General features: G+C 39.4%; 1 protein-coding gene across 5 annotated transcripts in view; it reads left to right on the forward strand.

The window, feature by feature from the left end:
* Positions 1-1,223: 1,223 nt before the first annotated feature.
* LOC130075705 (DDB1- and CUL4-associated factor 1) overlaps positions 1,224-18,336 on the forward strand; it is a 48,354-nt gene continuing 31,241 nt past the window's right edge. For 3 of the 5 annotated variants that reach the window (XM_056240458.1, XM_056240457.1, XM_056240460.1), the window contains exons 1-8: positions 1,225-1,403; positions 2,819-2,939; positions 4,311-4,387; positions 7,016-7,089; positions 12,101-12,214; positions 13,566-13,703; positions 15,218-15,724; positions 18,136-18,237. In XM_056240458.1, coding sequence (XP_056096433.1) covers positions 2,824-2,939; positions 4,311-4,387; positions 7,016-7,089; positions 12,101-12,214; positions 13,566-13,703; positions 15,218-15,724; positions 18,136-18,237 — 1,128 coding nt within the window. In that variant the 5' untranslated portion in view covers positions 1,225-1,403; positions 2,819-2,823. Of the gene's footprint in view, positions 1,404-2,818; positions 2,940-4,310; positions 4,388-7,015; positions 7,090-12,100; positions 12,215-13,565; positions 13,704-15,217; positions 15,725-18,135; positions 18,238-18,336 lie in introns of all 5 variants that reach the window. The other 2 variants (XM_056240461.1, XM_056240459.1) reach the window with 2 other exon arrangements.

Raw genomic sequence — 18,336 nt, forward strand, 5'->3', positions numbered from 1 at the left:
TGTGTGTGTCTGTGTGTGTGTGTGTGTGTGTGTGTGTGTGTGTGTGAAATCTGAAACTACAGAGACAAGATCATTGAAAAACTTGTTTTCAATCAGCTTAACAAGTTCTTTAACTCGAATGGTTCGACAGTTTTCAGTCTGGTCAAACCGTATCAGCGCTCATAGAGGTAATAAATGATACAGCACAGTACAGTACAGTAGGACACTCAATACAGAAACAGGCAAAATATCAGAGCTGGGTTTGGCACTGTCGATAACAAAACACTGGGTCGGGCTTTTCTGGGATAGTCCTCAAATGGTTCAGGTCATACTAAGAAGAAGTGAGAGGTTATTATGTGAGTATAGGTGACCATAAGTCTGAGTGGACATCCTTAATAAGTTTATTTCATCTGTTCATCACGGGACAACTGAAGGTGATGTGCTCTTCAGCGCCTCCTGGTGTTTGAGATGAGTAAAAACACACTGATCACTCTCTCGCGCCTCCTGTGGACACAGCGGGAACTACAGGTGACTGACAGGAACTACTCTGAAGCTGCGATTAATATAAGGCAAACATAGTTATAAACATAACATGCCTAACAGCATGGTTACTGTCAGAATAATAAAGACATACATATTTTTACAGATATATTTTATATACAGCGATATGCTGCATAAAAACTTAAAGATTGTATCTTATTACATTAAAAAAATAAATGGAGCAGTCAGTGTCTTCCTCAGGCTTACAGAATACGTATAAATTGAAAACATAAACAAAAGGAGCGATTTGGGAGCTAGTTAAATAGATATTACTCAGTATCTTAAAACGCTGTATTTGTCATGCACTTTTACAGTGAATATCGTCACAAATTGTTCCAGTAAAAGTGGAAACTATATTATGTAGGAATTACTTCACGTTTTATTATTATTTATTTTTTTTTATTCTTTATCAAGAGAGTCAAAACTCTCTTCTTTTTTTATTACAACATTAACAACAATTATCATTATGATTATTGTCATAACTGTAACACAATACAGTCCAAACGCTCTTCTTTCTTTTTTTCTTTTTTTTTTAATTAAATGCCAATCACATTACAAATAATAAACATGACAATTGTCCAACACATAGTATAAAAAAACTGAACAAATATAGACAACAAATAGTAAAGTCCAAACTCGCTTCCCTGGTGGCAAACAGCGTGCGTCTGACGTCATCGACGTCTCCCTGTGGTCGCCGGGTGATGACGCGTTTAGAGATCGCCATCATAAAGTTGCAGCACATTGCTAAAGGCAGACACGAGTGACATGAGCTCTTAAGCGACACTATTCATGTGTTTATAACAGTCCGTGACGCGTGTCTTGTGTTCGTGAGGCGATTGCGAGCCGTTCGCGAGTCTGAGGCGGTGTGTGCGCGCGCGCTGAAGGTGAGTGCTCGCGCGCCGAAACACGTTATAAACACTGTTTACCTCAGTGTTGTGTGCAGTTCACATGTCAGATCAGTGTGTGCGGGATACACGCGTGCTCGCTCTGTAAACACCATGTCTTTCTATACTTTATATATGTATACACTGGATAAGCGCTAGCTGCGTGTTTGAGCTGGTAATGTAACGTTACTGTAAGAGGCGCTCAGTTCATAATAGCAGGTGTTTCTGCTGGACTCAAGTTCAACTGACACACACACACACACATACACGTGATGAATAACGTTACATGTATTGATATTTTCATCTATTGATGTGTTCAGCTTTATCACAGGCACAGCGATATTAGTGGAAACCCTGACTAAGAAACTCTTGATTAAATATTATAATTCTTATCAGTTCTTCTATTACATTCAGGATGCTGTTGGCCTTGATGACCTCACTGTGATTTACTCCTCTGTGTTTCAAGTTTTACTCATTTACAGTCAAACCAACATTTATTCAGACTCCTTCAACATTTCTCACATTATCTCAGTTTATTCGCTATAGTTTAGAAACATGAGCAGAACTCAGAGTTCTCAGATCAGTGGATATTTGACTGGTTTTGTCCGTCCTTCTGTTAGACTCTCACACATGAATTATGTTGAATATCTGTCAGCTGTTAAATTTAACTACACAATTAGATAATACCAGTTTAGCTCAACCAGTGACCAAGCAATGCTTCATGTTGTTCAGTGTGTGTGTGAAAAGAGCATTAGCAGTTACAGAAAACACACTTCAGCAGAACATCATCAGCTCAAAGTGGAGGAATAATGTTTAGTCCCAAATTTTCACTGGTAGTCACTGTATGAAGAATATTTGGGTATAATATGTCAGAGTTTACTTTATTTTGCTCTCCTCACTTACAGAAATGAATTATAGTGTCCTGCACACACTAGTAAAAACATATCAAAAATGATATCTGATGTCTGGATAATGTTTGGACTGTATGAGGGAAACGGCTTCTCCAATGGGAACAGGTGTGGGGCGGGGCTTAGTTTAGTCCAGTGAGGAGGTTTGATTGGCTCGTCATGAGCAGGGATTTTGCAATGCTTAATATGATCAAATATTAAAAAGCTATGACAAATATTTGGTTGGTGCACGTTTAGTTAATGCATCCCCACCATATATAGACCATTAAAGTCCCCCTGTGGTGTAAATCCAGCGTTTAATGTTGTTTATGTGTCTATGTGGTGTTTTTAATACGCTTTAAGACACACCGTGTGTAAGTTCATAAGTCGACAGCATTGCTGAGTATTTCCTGCTTAAAACTGCAGTGAACCAAAGACAGTCTCAAAAACACGGTTTGAAATCGCTGGTGTTTCTGACGTCACAAACGACCTTGTAACCAATCCTGTGTGTGTGTGTGTGTGTGTCAGGGCTGATGGCGTCTGGTGACGGAGGCGGGGTGGACTCTAAAGCGGAGCTCAGTGCTCTCCTGGAGCAGTGGGAGAGAGAACAGCAAGCGGGATCCGGAGAACTGCTCAACATACTGACCAAGTGAGACACACGGAGACTACAGTAGGGCTGCACGCTCGTGGACAAATCAGCATCACCGTTATTAAGATCAATATTGAGATCACGATTAATTATCACGATTATTGGTTGATTTTAACCAAAACAAATGTTATTGTCACATAGGCTGATTATAGTGCTTTCTCATCCATATTGTGCTATTCCTGCTAATGTACAGATATGAGCATCAAAACAAAATCTTATTCACCAAAATTCAGTGCCAGTTAACTAATGAACTAGCGCTTCATATCCGCCTTGATAATCAATACGCACATGGTTATAAATCTATCAAAAAGGTACGCTAATATCGGCAGCCGTGATGCATCATGATCAATGTCGCGTGTGTGATGCATTACGGGTTAATAATTATTATTATTAAAAAAAAAATTGTCATTTGTTCTCCATTTGAAAATATTAGACTTTTGTTATTAATATCTCTACTGCTGTTATAAATTAAAAGATGTAACTGAGTTCTAAGCTAGAAATTGAAAGTGAAATTACAGTATTGAAAAAAGTGATAATAGTCAAAAACAGAAATAAAACAAATAAATATCGGTTCTGTGTATCGTTTATCATGGAACATAAACATGCCAATAATCAGTATCGGTTATAATAAAACACAATATCGGTGGATCACTGAACCGCATCTGAGACATCGAGAGTAGAGATGTATTAAAGTAAACATATCTAATTAAAGCTAGAGGTCACCCCAACATTTTTTTAAATAAATTAATTTGCATTTGTTCACGTCGTTCCAAACCGTAAGACTTCATTTCAGTTTTGAAACACAATTGTATTTAAACTAATTTTGTTACATTACAAATGCAATGAAATTTAACATCAAAATGTGACGTCTAACCTTAAAATGTATGTTGTAATGTAAAGACTTTGGTCAGATCAAGAATAATTTATGCAGTTTTATATTATTTATTTGAAAGAATTACCGAGGCTATCTCTATCCATGTTCAACCGGCCGAGGTGTGGCGTTTAGAAGGGATTTGCCGATATGTAATGTAATACTTTTAGAGTAATTAGTACAGACATCACACCATTGACGATATAATTCATAGCTAATAATTAATGACTGTTTTAGAGTAACTTGCCATGTTTCGTAGTGTGCAGCTTCCCCAACACATTAATGTATAACCAGGACTGACGTGTTCACAGGGAAGTATGAATTTCTTCTGGGTAATGTCAAGTAAACTAATTAATGTGCATTTTAACGAGTTATCTATGTTATGAAGACCTGTTAAATATGCTTGTAAATGTTGAATAACTAATCGAGAAGAAGCGAGTGTGTTCCTCAATGCCTGTGGTCATGTGTGTGTGATTGGTGATGCTCGTGCGGATCTGCAGGATCTCGGATCTGGTGGAGCGGGAGACGGAGGAGTATCACAAGGCGGATCCGGACCCGTTCGACGACCGCCACCCAGGTGCACTCTCACACATTCATATCAGCATTAATATCAGCATATCAGCATTCATATCAGCATATCAGCATTAATATCAGCATTCATATCAGCATATCAGCATTAATATCAGCATTCATATCAGCATTAATATCAGCATGCATAGCATGCATATCAGCATTAATATCAGCATTAATATCAGCATTAATATCAGCATTAATATCAGCATTAATATCAGCATTAATATCAGCATATCAGCATTAATATCAGCATGCAAAGCATGCATATCAGCATTAATATCAGCATTAATATCAGCATATCAGCATTAATATCAGCATTAATATCAGCATATCAGCATTAATATCAGCATTAATATCAGCATTAATATCAGCATATTAGCATTAATATCAGCATATCAGCATTAATATCAGCATTAATATCAGCATTAATATCAGCATATCAGCATTAATATCAGCATGCAAAGCATGCATATCAGCATTAATATCAGCATTAATATCAGCATATCAGCATTAATATCAGCATTAATATCAGCATTAATATCAGCATATTAGCATTAATATCAGCATATCAGCATTAATATCAGCATTAATATCAGCATTAATATCAGCATTAATATCAGCATATTAGCATTAATATCAGCATATCAGCATTAATATCAGCATTAATATCAGCATTAATATCAGCATATTAGCATTAATATCAGCATATCAGCATATTAGCATTAATATCAGCATATCAGCATTAATATCAGCATTAATATCAGCATTAATATCAGCATTAATATCAGCATATTAGCATTAATATCAGCATATCAGCATTAATATCAGCATTAATATCAGCATTAATATCAGCATTAATATCAGCATTAATATCAGCATATCAGCATTAATATCAGCATTAATATCAGCAGGGCTTCACATTAACCCTTTGTCGCACAAGTAACTCTGCCATTCACTCGTCCGAGGTGTGTGGATGTGTGTGCGTGTGTGTAGGTGTGTTTGTATGTGGGTGGGTTTGTGTGTGGGTGGGCGTGGGTGGGTGTGTGGGTGTAGGTCTGTGTGTAGGTGTCTGGGTGTGTGTGTAGGTGTAGGTGTGTGTGTGTGTGGATGGGTGTGTGTTAGGGGTGTAACGGTTCACAAAATTCACGGTTCGGTTCGATACGATACACTTGTGTCACGGTTCGGTTCGGTACGATTCGGTACGTTTCCGATACAGCAAAAAGAAAGAAATGCCAGAGAAATTTCCTTGATTTAATCTTTTTAATTATATTTTTATTAAAACTAACATCATAAAGTATGATATTTTTTAACTTTGAGCAATGATGGAGCTATACTTGACTTTTCTTAGGAGCTTATAAAACAAAACAGCTCCTTGGACAAAATTAAATGTAATATTGTAGTAGTTATAAACAAAGGTTTATTTTAGTTCAGATTAACATTTGAGGGCAGCAATTGTATTCATAATGTCAAAATAAAACCGACGTGATGTTACTTGAAAGCATTATAGCCTACTATTCCTGCCAAACTTCCATGGTTACAGTTAGTAGTGTTACTACAGTAAACCCATGGTGAATGCTGCTGATCTGTGGACACTGGATAGTTCATTCATGGCACAATGTTTCTTCCTGGTTTCCACGTCAGCGCTGTTTGATCCGTTAATAACGGAGAAATGCGAATGTTTCTCACTAGATCTTGCAGCGATGTTATTACTTCAGTGGCGAATTCAAATGCTTTCTTTACTGGATTTGGCTGTGTAGTAACAGTGCTGATGATTAAGATCGGCTCGCGCTGTATTTGTCCAAACTGATAAACGGTCCTTCAACCACACAATAACGAGTGGTTTCGTTCCGCTTACATTACATTTGCCATTTGATGTTGGGCAATGTTGTGGTCACGCACATTATGAGCGCGCGTGACGCGCCTTCATTTGAAATAACGAAATTTTGGTCGGCAGGAAAAATGGTCCAACGAACCGTTCGGTTCAAAAATGCGTACCGAAAACCGAACCGAAAGCCTCGTACCGAACGGTTCAATACGAATACGTGTATCGTTACACCCCTAGTGTGTGTGTGTGTGTGTGTGTAAATATAATTGACTCTGAAGCAATATTCTCATCAGTGTTCAATCAGCTTTGATATATTAAATCTGCATATATTGTAATATCTGCACTTTTAAAGCCCCCCCCCCCCCCCCCCCCAATCTTATTAAATGTACTCTTCATCTTTCATTTTAAATTCCTAAATTTGATCAATAAATTCAATTATTTAGAATAAAGCTTTATATCTCCGAAACAGAACAAAACCAGCCAATATTGTGTCTAAAATGTAAGTGACTTGATTTGAACTGTTTATGGGCCTGTTGTAGTCCACCGCACGACATCGTTACAGTAATACATTATTATCCACTATCGATCGCAACTTACAATAAATATAATGCAGTCTGAATCATTCTGTCGGTGTAGTGATTCCATGGTTATTTATAGTTAGTTATTGGCGTGTTAATCCGGATGCTTGTAAGTGAAGTTCTCCTTTACTCGCCGCTTCATAAGATCCTCTTGTCTGATGTGGAGCTCTGCGTGCTCAGCGTCTCCCAGACCCACAACCGTAACACTGACTTCCTGTTTTGCTCTAAGGACGGGCAGATCCAGAGTGCATGCTGGGACACCTCCTGAAAATCCTGTTCAAGAACGATGACTTCATGAATGCGGTGAGATTGGATGCATAATCACAAGCACAATTGCATCATGAATTGAACTGATACACAAATAAATTACACATTTTACATTTGTTTAATTAATATTGTCAATAAAATGTAGTTTAAAAATGATAGTCACTGATTGCATACTTTTTCCCTGAAATACAGCTATAGTGCAAGTGCTCATCGAGCACAGTGATGGTGACAATATACAGTGTTAATCAATAGAGATTTACTATATTGTTTATATACTATATAGTTTATGTGCAGCTTTCAGTGGGCAGGACTCATGATTTTATTTTTTTTTCCATAAAATTTACATATGCACGCACGCAGACAACAGAGAAAAGATGTAACTGATATAACGAATATCTAATGAATATTTTTAAAAATAGTTTTGAAAGTCCAGATTTACATCTGCAAGTAAATTGAATATATTTAGTTTGATAACTAAATATAACAGGGCTCCAGACTAACTTTTTGCCTTGGTTGCACAGGTGCGCCTAACTTTTTTATTTAGGTGCACAAAAATTTTTCCTCGTCTCGCGTCGCCTTTAACGCCACAATTTCAAGGTCACATTTTTATCACGCTCCATATACATTCATATATATTATGTAAATGCTTTTAAACAAGAATAAGAATAATAAGGTGTATTTTTTTTTTTTTTTTAAGCACAATTATACTGTATATAAAAATATAAATCTTTAAAAAAAAATAAAACATTTAAAGTGCTGTTTTTACATTGTTCAAGTTAGGGCAGTGTATTGACACAAATTTCACAATTCGATTCAATATTGATTATTTTGGATATCAGGTACAGTACATGGCACATTTTCTCAAGGAAAACAAATCTCTTAACTAATGCTGTAAACTGGGAGTCAGTTGTAGCCCACTATGCTTCATTAGCCTACTATAATATTGAAGGTAAAAATTACCTGATTTGTACACAAACACCTAAATTACACTTTTATTTATTTTTATAATAATAAAGTTATATGAAATATAAACATTTAAATGGTGGCTGCATAAAAACTTGCCAGATTTTTTCAAACAACATGCATTAAATATGGAAAAACATTAAAAATTATAATGAATATGCAATATGGTGCATATATTTGGCAAAATGCTCCTCCCTAGAGTTAATTTTTCTAGCTAGCTAGCGAGTTTATGGGCACTGGATATGTTTTTTCTGAGGTAAATGTGACGTTACATGACATTGTTTACAAGCGTTTTACTGACGTCTTTCCACGGTTGAAACACTGATTGAGCGATTCCATGTGAAAGATACGGATTTCGATAAGTTGTACTCTATCTTTTAACACACTTTCAGACGCTCGTTCATGTTTATTTCGCGCTGTAACTGGTATTATTAAGGCGGAAGAGAAGATCATGCGCTGCTGCTTCTCTTGAGCTGAGCTGAGCCAGAGCGATCTCACGCCACAGCGCCGACAACACACTATTTATGTTTTTGAATTTCATAAGAAAATGGACCTAATTTGAAATCTGAGACTTTGTTTCATATCAATAGTAACAAAGCACAAAGACTATTGGGATTTATTGGATGGGATGCTCGCTACAATGTTCCATTCATTCATCAACTGAAAACAGCATAGCCCAACGGTTCGTAAAAATCAATGAGAATCGATTAAAATCGAGAAATCAATATTTTTCACCTAGCCCTAGTTCAAGTAGCCTACATGTTTTAAAGTTTCTTCGTCGTCTGTTTTCTTGCGCTTATTAAGCTGATGCTGCTGATTGCTGTAACTGATTCTCTGGTGCTCACGTCGCAATTTATTTCAATCACACAGTCAGCACAGAGCATTTTAGTCCTACAGGAATATCTGAACCACAGCCAATCAGAGGCAAAGACCCACCCAATCTCTATCTCTGATTGGTTTAGACCACGATATGATCCAACCATGCGTGCAAGGAGAACAAAAGACTCGTTTGTGGAGAGGCAACGGATGCGATCATGCGAGAACGTTATTAGGTGCACTGGTGCGACCTAGGAAAAAATTTAGTCGCACCCTTACAAATTTTGGTCGCACTCTAGAGCCCTGTATAATATTGTAATAAACTGGCATTTTGACAATTCTGTGTGTATTTGACCGTTGAAGGGCAATGAGCCACAGAAGAGGGCATTTTAATAACTCTCTTCAATGTCAAGCACATCACAGTCTTTATCCTGTCACTCATCTGCAGTCCAGATATGTTTACTCCCACCGTGATATGAAGAATATTCGATCAGCTCTCAGTGTCGTGATGCCGTGCTGCTGTACGGATGTGTCATGACGTCATGCATCTTTAACCCCTGTAAATAAGCCTGTTACTCAGCTTTAACCCAGAAGTGCTGCAAAAGTGTCTAAAAAAAATACGTTTCAATCAAAATACACTTATTTTTTTCCAGATTTTTAAATTATTGTTTGAGAGCTTTAACCATTTAAGTGTGTTTGGGAAGGATTTCCATATCTTTCTACGCACATTTTCATCAGAGTTTTACTTTCTTATACAAAGATGTTTTATTTGGTCAGCACAACTTTGATAAAGATATTTTTTCATAAACTTATTAATTCTTCTAGCTAACTTTTTCTTACACAAATGTAAAGTTCAGGGTGCTAAGCCCTACTTTTTCATTTTTGTTGTTGTAAGGAACTTAACCCTTTAAGTGTGTCACCCCGCTTTTTTTGAATATACATGAAAATGCACATTTCGAACTTAAATGGTTGTAATTCAAGAATGCTTTGGGATATAGACGTAAGATTGGTCTTGTTTTAAAGAAGACATTTGGCAGATTTTTGTAGAAGTGAAATAAATTGAGAAAGTGAAACAGAAAAAAAGTTATCGAAGTTTGAGTTTATGAAAATGTACAATGTAAAAAATGTAATTATTCATATTTTATATAAAATATATATTTTCAAAACCTGGGCGACTCTAAAACTGCACAAAAAAAAATCAAAGCCAAAAATCTGAATAAGTTGTGTTTCACATTTTAGGTTGATATCTTAAAAAATGAGCTTTCAGTGAGATTTTGTTTGAGCGCAGTACCAAACTTTTTCACTAGATGACAACCAGACTCCATCACTGCCCATATAAGGGCGCCTCCATTTCCATATGTGTTTTGAGTGATATGAACCATTATTTCCACAATTTTCATACAATTTATGAAGTAGACATCCTATTCAGAAGTAATATGAGAAGTTTGGCAGATTTTGATATGAATTCAACCTCTAAGAAACACATAAAAAGAACAAGTATGTGCGTTATAGCTTCCTGCCACAAATGGTGAATCTATAATTTTTTTCTTTATATTAAAAAAACCTTTTTTTCTACAATAATTGAATGGATGCTATCTTTTGAACTCTTGGCATGAAAACAAACTGAGGTTTCTATCCTTCTTTCATGATTTTTCATGTTCATCACTATTTCAAAATAAAGGTCTAAACACGCCTTAGGAGTATGAAAATATTCTTGTTGGAAATTGATAAATTACGGCTCCTCTGTAATTTATTTTGAAAATCAATCACCAAATATGGAAACTAGAGATTGTAAGCTTTCAAATGATACATAGTTTGTCAAGATTAGTTTAGGTTTAGTATAGGATATTACTGTTTTAAAAATGTAATGGATTTGGGCCCACCGGTGGGCCGGTGACACTTAAGGAACTTAAATGCTAGCTGGACACTCCTTACATCCGTCCACAGCCCTTAAGACTGTCTCGCTGTGTCGTTTTTTATGATATTGTCCTGATTTTGTAACCTGTAATTGCACTTTTAACTATATTTTCCCCAGGCATTGATCATGTATAGCCGCGTTTCCACCAGGAACGGTGAACTTTGTGGTGTTGCTCTGTGTGTTTACACCGCAGGGTCTAATGCAGTTCGGGGAAATATTCCCCTCGGACGGTCCTGCTGGCGAGAGGTGTTGCTATCTCAGTTCAGGAGCTGTCAGGGGCGGGACTTAGGCGCTGAACGTGCTGATTGGTTGAGTTCATGCCGCATTTTGATTGGATGACTCCACGCAGCACCGTCTGTTGCGGTGCGTGAAGTAACAGTTGTTTACTATTCGAATCAACAAAGATTTAAATAAATCCGTCTGACGGACCGACACCGAGGTTCAGGCTTTATTAAGCTTAAATTCAGAGTAACTGTAAAGTAGCGCGCGGTCCTGCGTCACCGGACTAACTAGCCTAATCTTCACGGCACTGTAGACCGCGGTGGAAACGCAGACAGCAACAGGTCTGGGGGAGAAAGTTCCTGGTGATTTCGGTGGAAACGCGGCTTAAGTTCTCAGCAATAAAGAACTGAATGTGTGTGTGTTCTGATGTTGGGTGTTGTGCGCCTCCAGCTGGTGAACTCGTACGTAATGAAACTGAATGTGTGTGTGTTCTGATGTTGGGTGTTGTGCTCCTCCAGCTGGTGAACTCGTACGTGATGAAACTGAATGTGTGTGTGTTCTGATGTTGGGTGTTGTGCGCCTCCAGCTGGTGAACTCGTACGTGATGAAACTGAATGTGTGTGTGTTCTGATGTTGGGTGTTGTGCTCCTCCAGCTGGTGAACTCGTACGTGATGAAACTGAATGTGTGTGTGTTCTGATGTTGGGTGTTGTGCACCTCCAGCTGGTGAACTCGTACGTAATGAAACTGAATGTGTGTGTTCTGATGTTGGGTGTTGTGCGCCTCCAGCTGGTGAACTCGTACGTAATGAAACTGAATGTGTGTGTGTTCTGATGTTGGGTGTTGTGCGCCTCCAGCTGGTGAACTCGTACGTAATGAAACTGAATGTGTGTGTGTTCTGATGTTGGGTGTTGTGCACCTCCAGCTGGTGAACTCGTACGTAATGAAACTGAATGTGTGTGTGTTCTGATGTTGGGTGTTGTGCGCCTCCAGCTGGTGAACTCGTACGTAATGAAACTGAATGTGTGTGTGTTCTGATGTTGGGTGTTGTGCACCTCCAGCTGGTGAACTCGTACGTAATGAAACTGAATGTGTGTGTGTTCTGATGTTGGGTGTTGTGCGCCTCCAGCTGGTGAACTCGTACGTGATGAGCAGTCGAGAGGGGTCCCTGAACACCGCCGCCTGCAGACTCCTGCTGAACATCATGCCGGGCCTCGAGACCGCTGTGGTCTTCCAGGAGAAGGTACCGCCTCATACGGCCGCTCTACACGCTCTCTTCACAGCCGTCTGATTCACCGTTACATCTACACCTGCACACACAAATGTGTTTCGCAGAACGGATATAAATCCGATCTTCATTTCCCACACGATCTGCAGATTTAAAGGGTTCGTTCACCTAAAACTGTCAGTAATGGCTCTCCCTCATGTTGTTCAACCCCGTAAGACTGTCGTTCATCTTTAGGACACAAATGAAGATATTTGTGATTAAATCTGAGAGCTGGATCACTCCTCCAGAGGCTTCTAAAGGATTGAAACTTGCTGGCCGAGAAAAGTTAGTTAAAAAACCTTTAAAATAGTCCGAGTGACTACAGTGGCTCAACCTTAAGTTCATCAAGCGACGAGAATACTTCGTGTGTGCAAAAACCCCCAAAATAACGACTTTATTCAACTCTTCATGTTCTTCTCTGTGGGCCTGAGTGAGTTCTCATAGTGTAACAGTGCAGCGCTGGTGTACGTCACACACAGGCTCACTATTGGCCAGCATCACACACATGACCAGTGTCAGCCAATAGTATTCTCGTCGCTTGATAATCTTAAGGTTGAGCCACTGTAGTCACTCGGACTATTTTAACGATGTCTTTAATAACTTTCCGAGGCTGGCAAGTTCAATCCCTGAAGAGTGATCCAGCTCTCAGATTTAATCACAAATATCTTCATTTGTGTCCCGAAGATGAACGACAGTCTTACGGGGTTGAACAACATGAGGGAGAGTCAGAGTTTACATTTATGGGTGAACTAACCCTTTAATGGAGGTCACGTCACTGAAAGCAACCGATATAAGCTGCATTTTATTGATCATCAGCTAATTCAAAATCAAAGACCGCTATAGGAGAGAGCGGCAACAGCACTGTAAGATCGTTTCGTTTCTTTTAATGAAGATTATGAATGTTAAGCGTCTGCGACTCACTTTGATTTGCGATAGTTAGCGCTTGATGAAGAGATGCTCATCTGTGGTGTCATCTGGCTATAACATGACATATAGCTTATAACACGCGCTCACATGTTTAGTTTTAGCATTGTTGGGAGGAGTAAAATTTACATATGTGGTTTCAGCAACCAGATGCGTTTACACTTGTCCAGTTTCGTCTGGAATGCGTCTCAGACCTCCTCCTGAAGTGGTTTGAGCGATCGGATTTAAATCCGTCTCGAATGCGTTTCGGAGGGCATTTACACCTGGTCTTTTCACGATCGGATAGCCATCCAATCACAGAACACGCATGAAGTGGCCCGGTGTAAACAGCCCTACGGCTTCTGCTTCCTCACGTCTGCATGCGGATTGTAAGTGTGTGTGTGTGTGTGTGTGTGTGTGACAGGACGGTATAGTGGAGCGCTTGTTTAAATGGGCCCAGGAGGCGGATCAGCCGCTCAGGATCTACGCCACAGGCCTGCTAGCCGGAGCCATGGAGAACCAGGACATCGCCGCCAACTATCGCGAGGAGAACTCTGTGCTGGTGAGGCCAGGATAACATAACGTTTCATTTTCCCAAGCTCAAGGATGCTTCACAGTAACAGTAGAGAACAAAAGATCAGGTCATACATAATACATGTACAATAGACATTTGCCCAGTCCAAGAAGAGAGTGATTGCGGTTGCATCAAATACAAACAGAAACAACTGTGTATTTATTTGATTAAAAATACAACAACAAAAAAACAGTAATATTGTTTGACAGTGTAAATCAGCTGATTTCTATGTGAATATACAGTAAAGTGTAATTTATTCCTGTGATAAAGCTGAATTCTCAGCATCATTACTCCAATCTTCAGTGTACTTTTTTTTCAGGATTCTTTGATGAGAATTTCATTTATTTGAAATATAATCTTTTGTAACATTATAAATTTCTTCACTGTAACTTTTGATCAATTTAATGCATCCTAACTGAATAAAGTATTGATTTCTTTTCCTCCCCACGCCAAAAAAAATCTTACAGGCCCCAAACTTTTGAATGATAGTTTGTTATAAAAGCTTTCTATTTGAGATAAATGCCGTTCTTTTGAACTTTCTATTCATCAAAGAATCCTGAAAAAAAAGTATACACAACTGTTTTCAACATTGATAATATTATTTAAAGGGATACTCCACCCAAAAATGAAGATTCTGTCATTTACTCACCCTCAAGTTGCTGCAAACCTGAATGAGTTTCTTTCTTCTGCTGAACACAAAGGAAGATATTTTGAAGAACGATTGGAACTTCGGCACCATTGACTTCCATAGTGTTTTTTTTGTTCCAATCGTTCTTCAAAATATCTTCCTTTGTGTTCAGCAGAAGAAAGAAACTCATTCAGGTTTACAACAACTTGAGGGTGAGTAAATGACAAATTTTTATTTTTGGGTGGAGTATCCCTTTAATGTTTCTTGAGCATCAGATCCTCATATTAGAGTGATTTCTGAAGGATCATGTGACACTGAAGACTGGAGTAATGATGCTGGAAATACAGCTTTATCACAGGAATAAATTACAGTTTAAAATGTATTCAAAGAGAAAATGGTTATTTTAAATTGTAATATGATTTCACAATATTACTGTTTTTTTTTTTGTATTTGTAATCACATAAATGCAGCCTTGGTGAGCAGAAGAGACTTTAAAAAGTCTCACATTAAAAACATTAAAAATCTTACAGATCCCAAACTTTTGAATGTCGGTGTGTATGTTACACAAGGGTCCCTGCGAATCAAATTTGATGCCATAAAAAGATGTCAGTTACTCAGATTGAAGATTATCAGGAACATTGAATGCAATTCGCAACCTCACCACTAGATGCCGCTAAAACTTACACACTGCACCTTTAAATGGTACAAGAGAATCGAGACTGCCCGATATCGTCATCAGAGAGAAGAGCTGCTGCAAGAGGGAGGGGACGTTACTCAGATTCAACAATTTAAAACAATGATGTGCGTAGTTGAAGTATGTATATTATACGCTGCAAAACTGTCCGTTTTGAAAATAACGCATGTTTGTGTGCAGGTTCCTCTCATGCTGCAGAGACTGAGGGAGCTTCAGGATAAGGAGTCGGAGAGCCGGAGAGACGGCAAGCGTCCGAGCAAGAGTCTGGCTCCTCTGCTCCCGCTGGACGAGGAGACCGTGGACGGAGAGTTCGCTCCCAGCGTTCCCAGCGCTCTGCCGGAGAGCCCGGACGCCGAGCCCGTGTGTGCGCTGAGGAGCCTGGGCCGCTCCAACACGGGCATGAAAGGCCTGATGAAGCCGGCGTCTGCTGTGCCGCCGGAGGAGAGCGAGGCGCCGCTGGAGGGCTTGAGGAGCTGGAGGAAGAGGGAGAACGGAGGGAAGGTGAAGCAGAAGCTGAACTTCTCCATGCCGGAGCCGGAGCGCAGCTTCAGTGAGCTGTCCAACAGCAGCTGGTCTGAGATGAGCCCGTGGGTCATCGGGAATAACTATCACCTGTTCCCGCTCACGCCGGGGATCGAGCAGCGGCTGATCCTGCAGTACCTCACCCCGCTGGGGGAGTACCAGGAGGTGACGCCACACACACACACACACACACACCATCAGTCAAGCTCTCCTAAACACACACACACACACTCACACTCATGCACTGATGGGGACAGAGCTAGCCTGCAAACACAGAGTTCACAAGAGAGCACAATTTGAGTTTGCTCAGCGACTCCCTGTGGCATTGAGTAATTAAGTTAATAGTTAATTGCTCATTAACTATGGCCTTGTAGCTGAGCTGCACCAATCACATCGGGTTATCTGATCTAGGCGGGCCAGAGGCGAGATGACGACAGCGCTGCGACGGCGAAGTCATTGGTAAACATTGCAAGATGGATATGGATGAACACCAGGGGCCTGATGTATAAACGTTGCGTACGCATTTTTCCACACACATATCGGGATTTAAAAAAATAAACTTGGCGTAAATAAGTGCACACCGTAAGGATGCTCTTGACCGTGCGTACGCACTCTTTTAGAAGAGTATGTGTTTTGGCGACACCAACTGGCCCAAATAGCAATAACTATTTAAAATGAAAAACTTCTAAATTATCCTATTACATCACCCAATAAATCAAATTGCATCAACCTGAATTATCATTATCAGCATTCTTAACCAGGTGCAAATACAATTTTTTTGTAATGAATGGGCTATAAAAAGGTATGTGCGTATATAACATATCATCATAATGGATGCTCCAGCGCTGTTAGAAGACCTTGCTAATGACGCTCTACGGAGGGAGCGTGTTCTCAGAGACCGTGAAGATGATTGGCTTATGATGATGATTGGCTCATGAGCCAATTTCGATTCCCAAGAGCCATCCTCTTGTAATTGTGTTCTGAATTACGGCCAGTAACAGGAAATCATTACTGAGAAGTTACAACATTTTTATATTCAATAAATATTTTTTGTGGATGTGAACACTTTTCCTCTGGCATGCTGTCTGTGTTTTAATGTGTTAACTACAGAGATAATTGCTTATCATGATAGCAGATTGTCTGAGAAAATGGTTTCATGCAAATAATGCACAACAAGGTCTATCTGTTTCCATTAAAAATATAAATCAATTAAAATACTATTTGGCCAGTGGAAAAGATTGAGAAAAACTTTCTCTGAAATGCATTTTGCACTATTTTATTTTATTTATTTAAAAAACAAGGGAAGGATGGGCTACTAAATGATTTTTAGTAATGTAATGTGACGGCACATCCATATTTCATATTTTCCTAATGTCTTGTACCGTTAAACATGTTATCATGTGGATGAATAATCATATGCAAATGATATGCAGATGAGGATATGCATAGTAAAACTAGGCGTTATAATCTCCATATATGGTTGTTTCGGGGAGGAGACGCGAGTGCGCACACTCTTCCGCTGACTGGGATTTATAAAGTGAATTCTGCGCAGGTTCTGGCGTACGCACGGTTTTATAAGTCTGAATATTTTTTTGCGTACGACATTTTTGGCTTTCGGACGCACGACGCACGTACACTTTTAGTAAGGACTCTACGCACAGTTTTATAAATGAGGCCCCAGTTGTTTGAAACGGCTTTGGCCGCTACTATGAGCGCGTTAGACTTGGCTAGGCTAGCTGTTTTGCTGACCGGATACTGCAAGAGTCTAATCTACCAGTTAGCTCCGTGGTAGCTAATATTGTATTCGAGTATTTGGGCTCATAAAAATATTTAAATGACGTTTAACGAGAAAGACTAAGTTATTGTTTAAGTTTTTGTCACCTGAACAAGCTTACGATCAGGCTAGGGGTGTAACGGGCCGCGTGTTCATACCGAAAACCTCTGCTACGGGTCTTTTGGTCCGACACACATGTGTCTTAGGGCTGTCAAATAAAAATTAAAGTTTCGAATATTCGTCGAATTTATTAAAAAAAACGTGCATTTGAATTTTTGCTGTCAAGAGGTGTGTGTAGTAGTCTAATTCTATCCCTTAACTCATCCTTGATCACCAAAATTACTCATTTGAAAGTTTTTCCTTGAAGAAATGTCTTCATGCCTTCAAATTTCTTGAATGTAACTCGACTCCCTCGCCTCATTTAGTATGCGCGGTTCTATGAATATGCAGATGAGCCCCGCCTCCACTCACTCAGCTCAGAGATCCAGTCGTTGACGATCACACGTTGATCTGATTGGTTACAAGGTCGTTAACTCATTTATGATGGAGGGACAATTTCCCAGGAAGTGATGATTGTGTTCTCGAGAACGTTTTGTTGTTTTATGCATAGTTAAATGCGCAACTTCAGATGGAAACACGTGGTGCATCTTTCACGAAAACATTTATCGACGTCCAACACAACACACACTTCCTTTTTTAAAGCCGTTTTCAGCCAAAAATAAAGGCATATTTGCCCCCCATTTTAAAGCTGTGTGAAAAGCCATCTGATAACACGTGTGTGTGTGTGTGTGTGTGTGCGCAGCTGTTGGCTGTGTTCATGCAGCTCGGCGCCCGAGAGCTGCTGATGCACTACATGGACCTGAAGCAGACCAACGACGTCCAGCTCACGTTCGAAGCGCTGAAGGTACCAGACACACTCCTCACACACTCCTCAGCTCAATGTCTCTCACGAGCATGAACACCCTGTGATCTCAAGGTCTTAGTTTTGAGGCCTGTGTTCACC

Source organism: Rhinichthys klamathensis, unplaced genomic scaffold (assembly GCF_029890125.1).
Source record: "Rhinichthys klamathensis goyatoka isolate OS25496 unplaced genomic scaffold, OSU_Roscu_1.1 h1tg000599l_1, whole genome shotgun sequence".
In the NCBI taxonomy this organism is placed as follows: domain Eukaryota; kingdom Metazoa; phylum Chordata; class Actinopteri; order Cypriniformes; family Leuciscidae; genus Rhinichthys; species Rhinichthys klamathensis.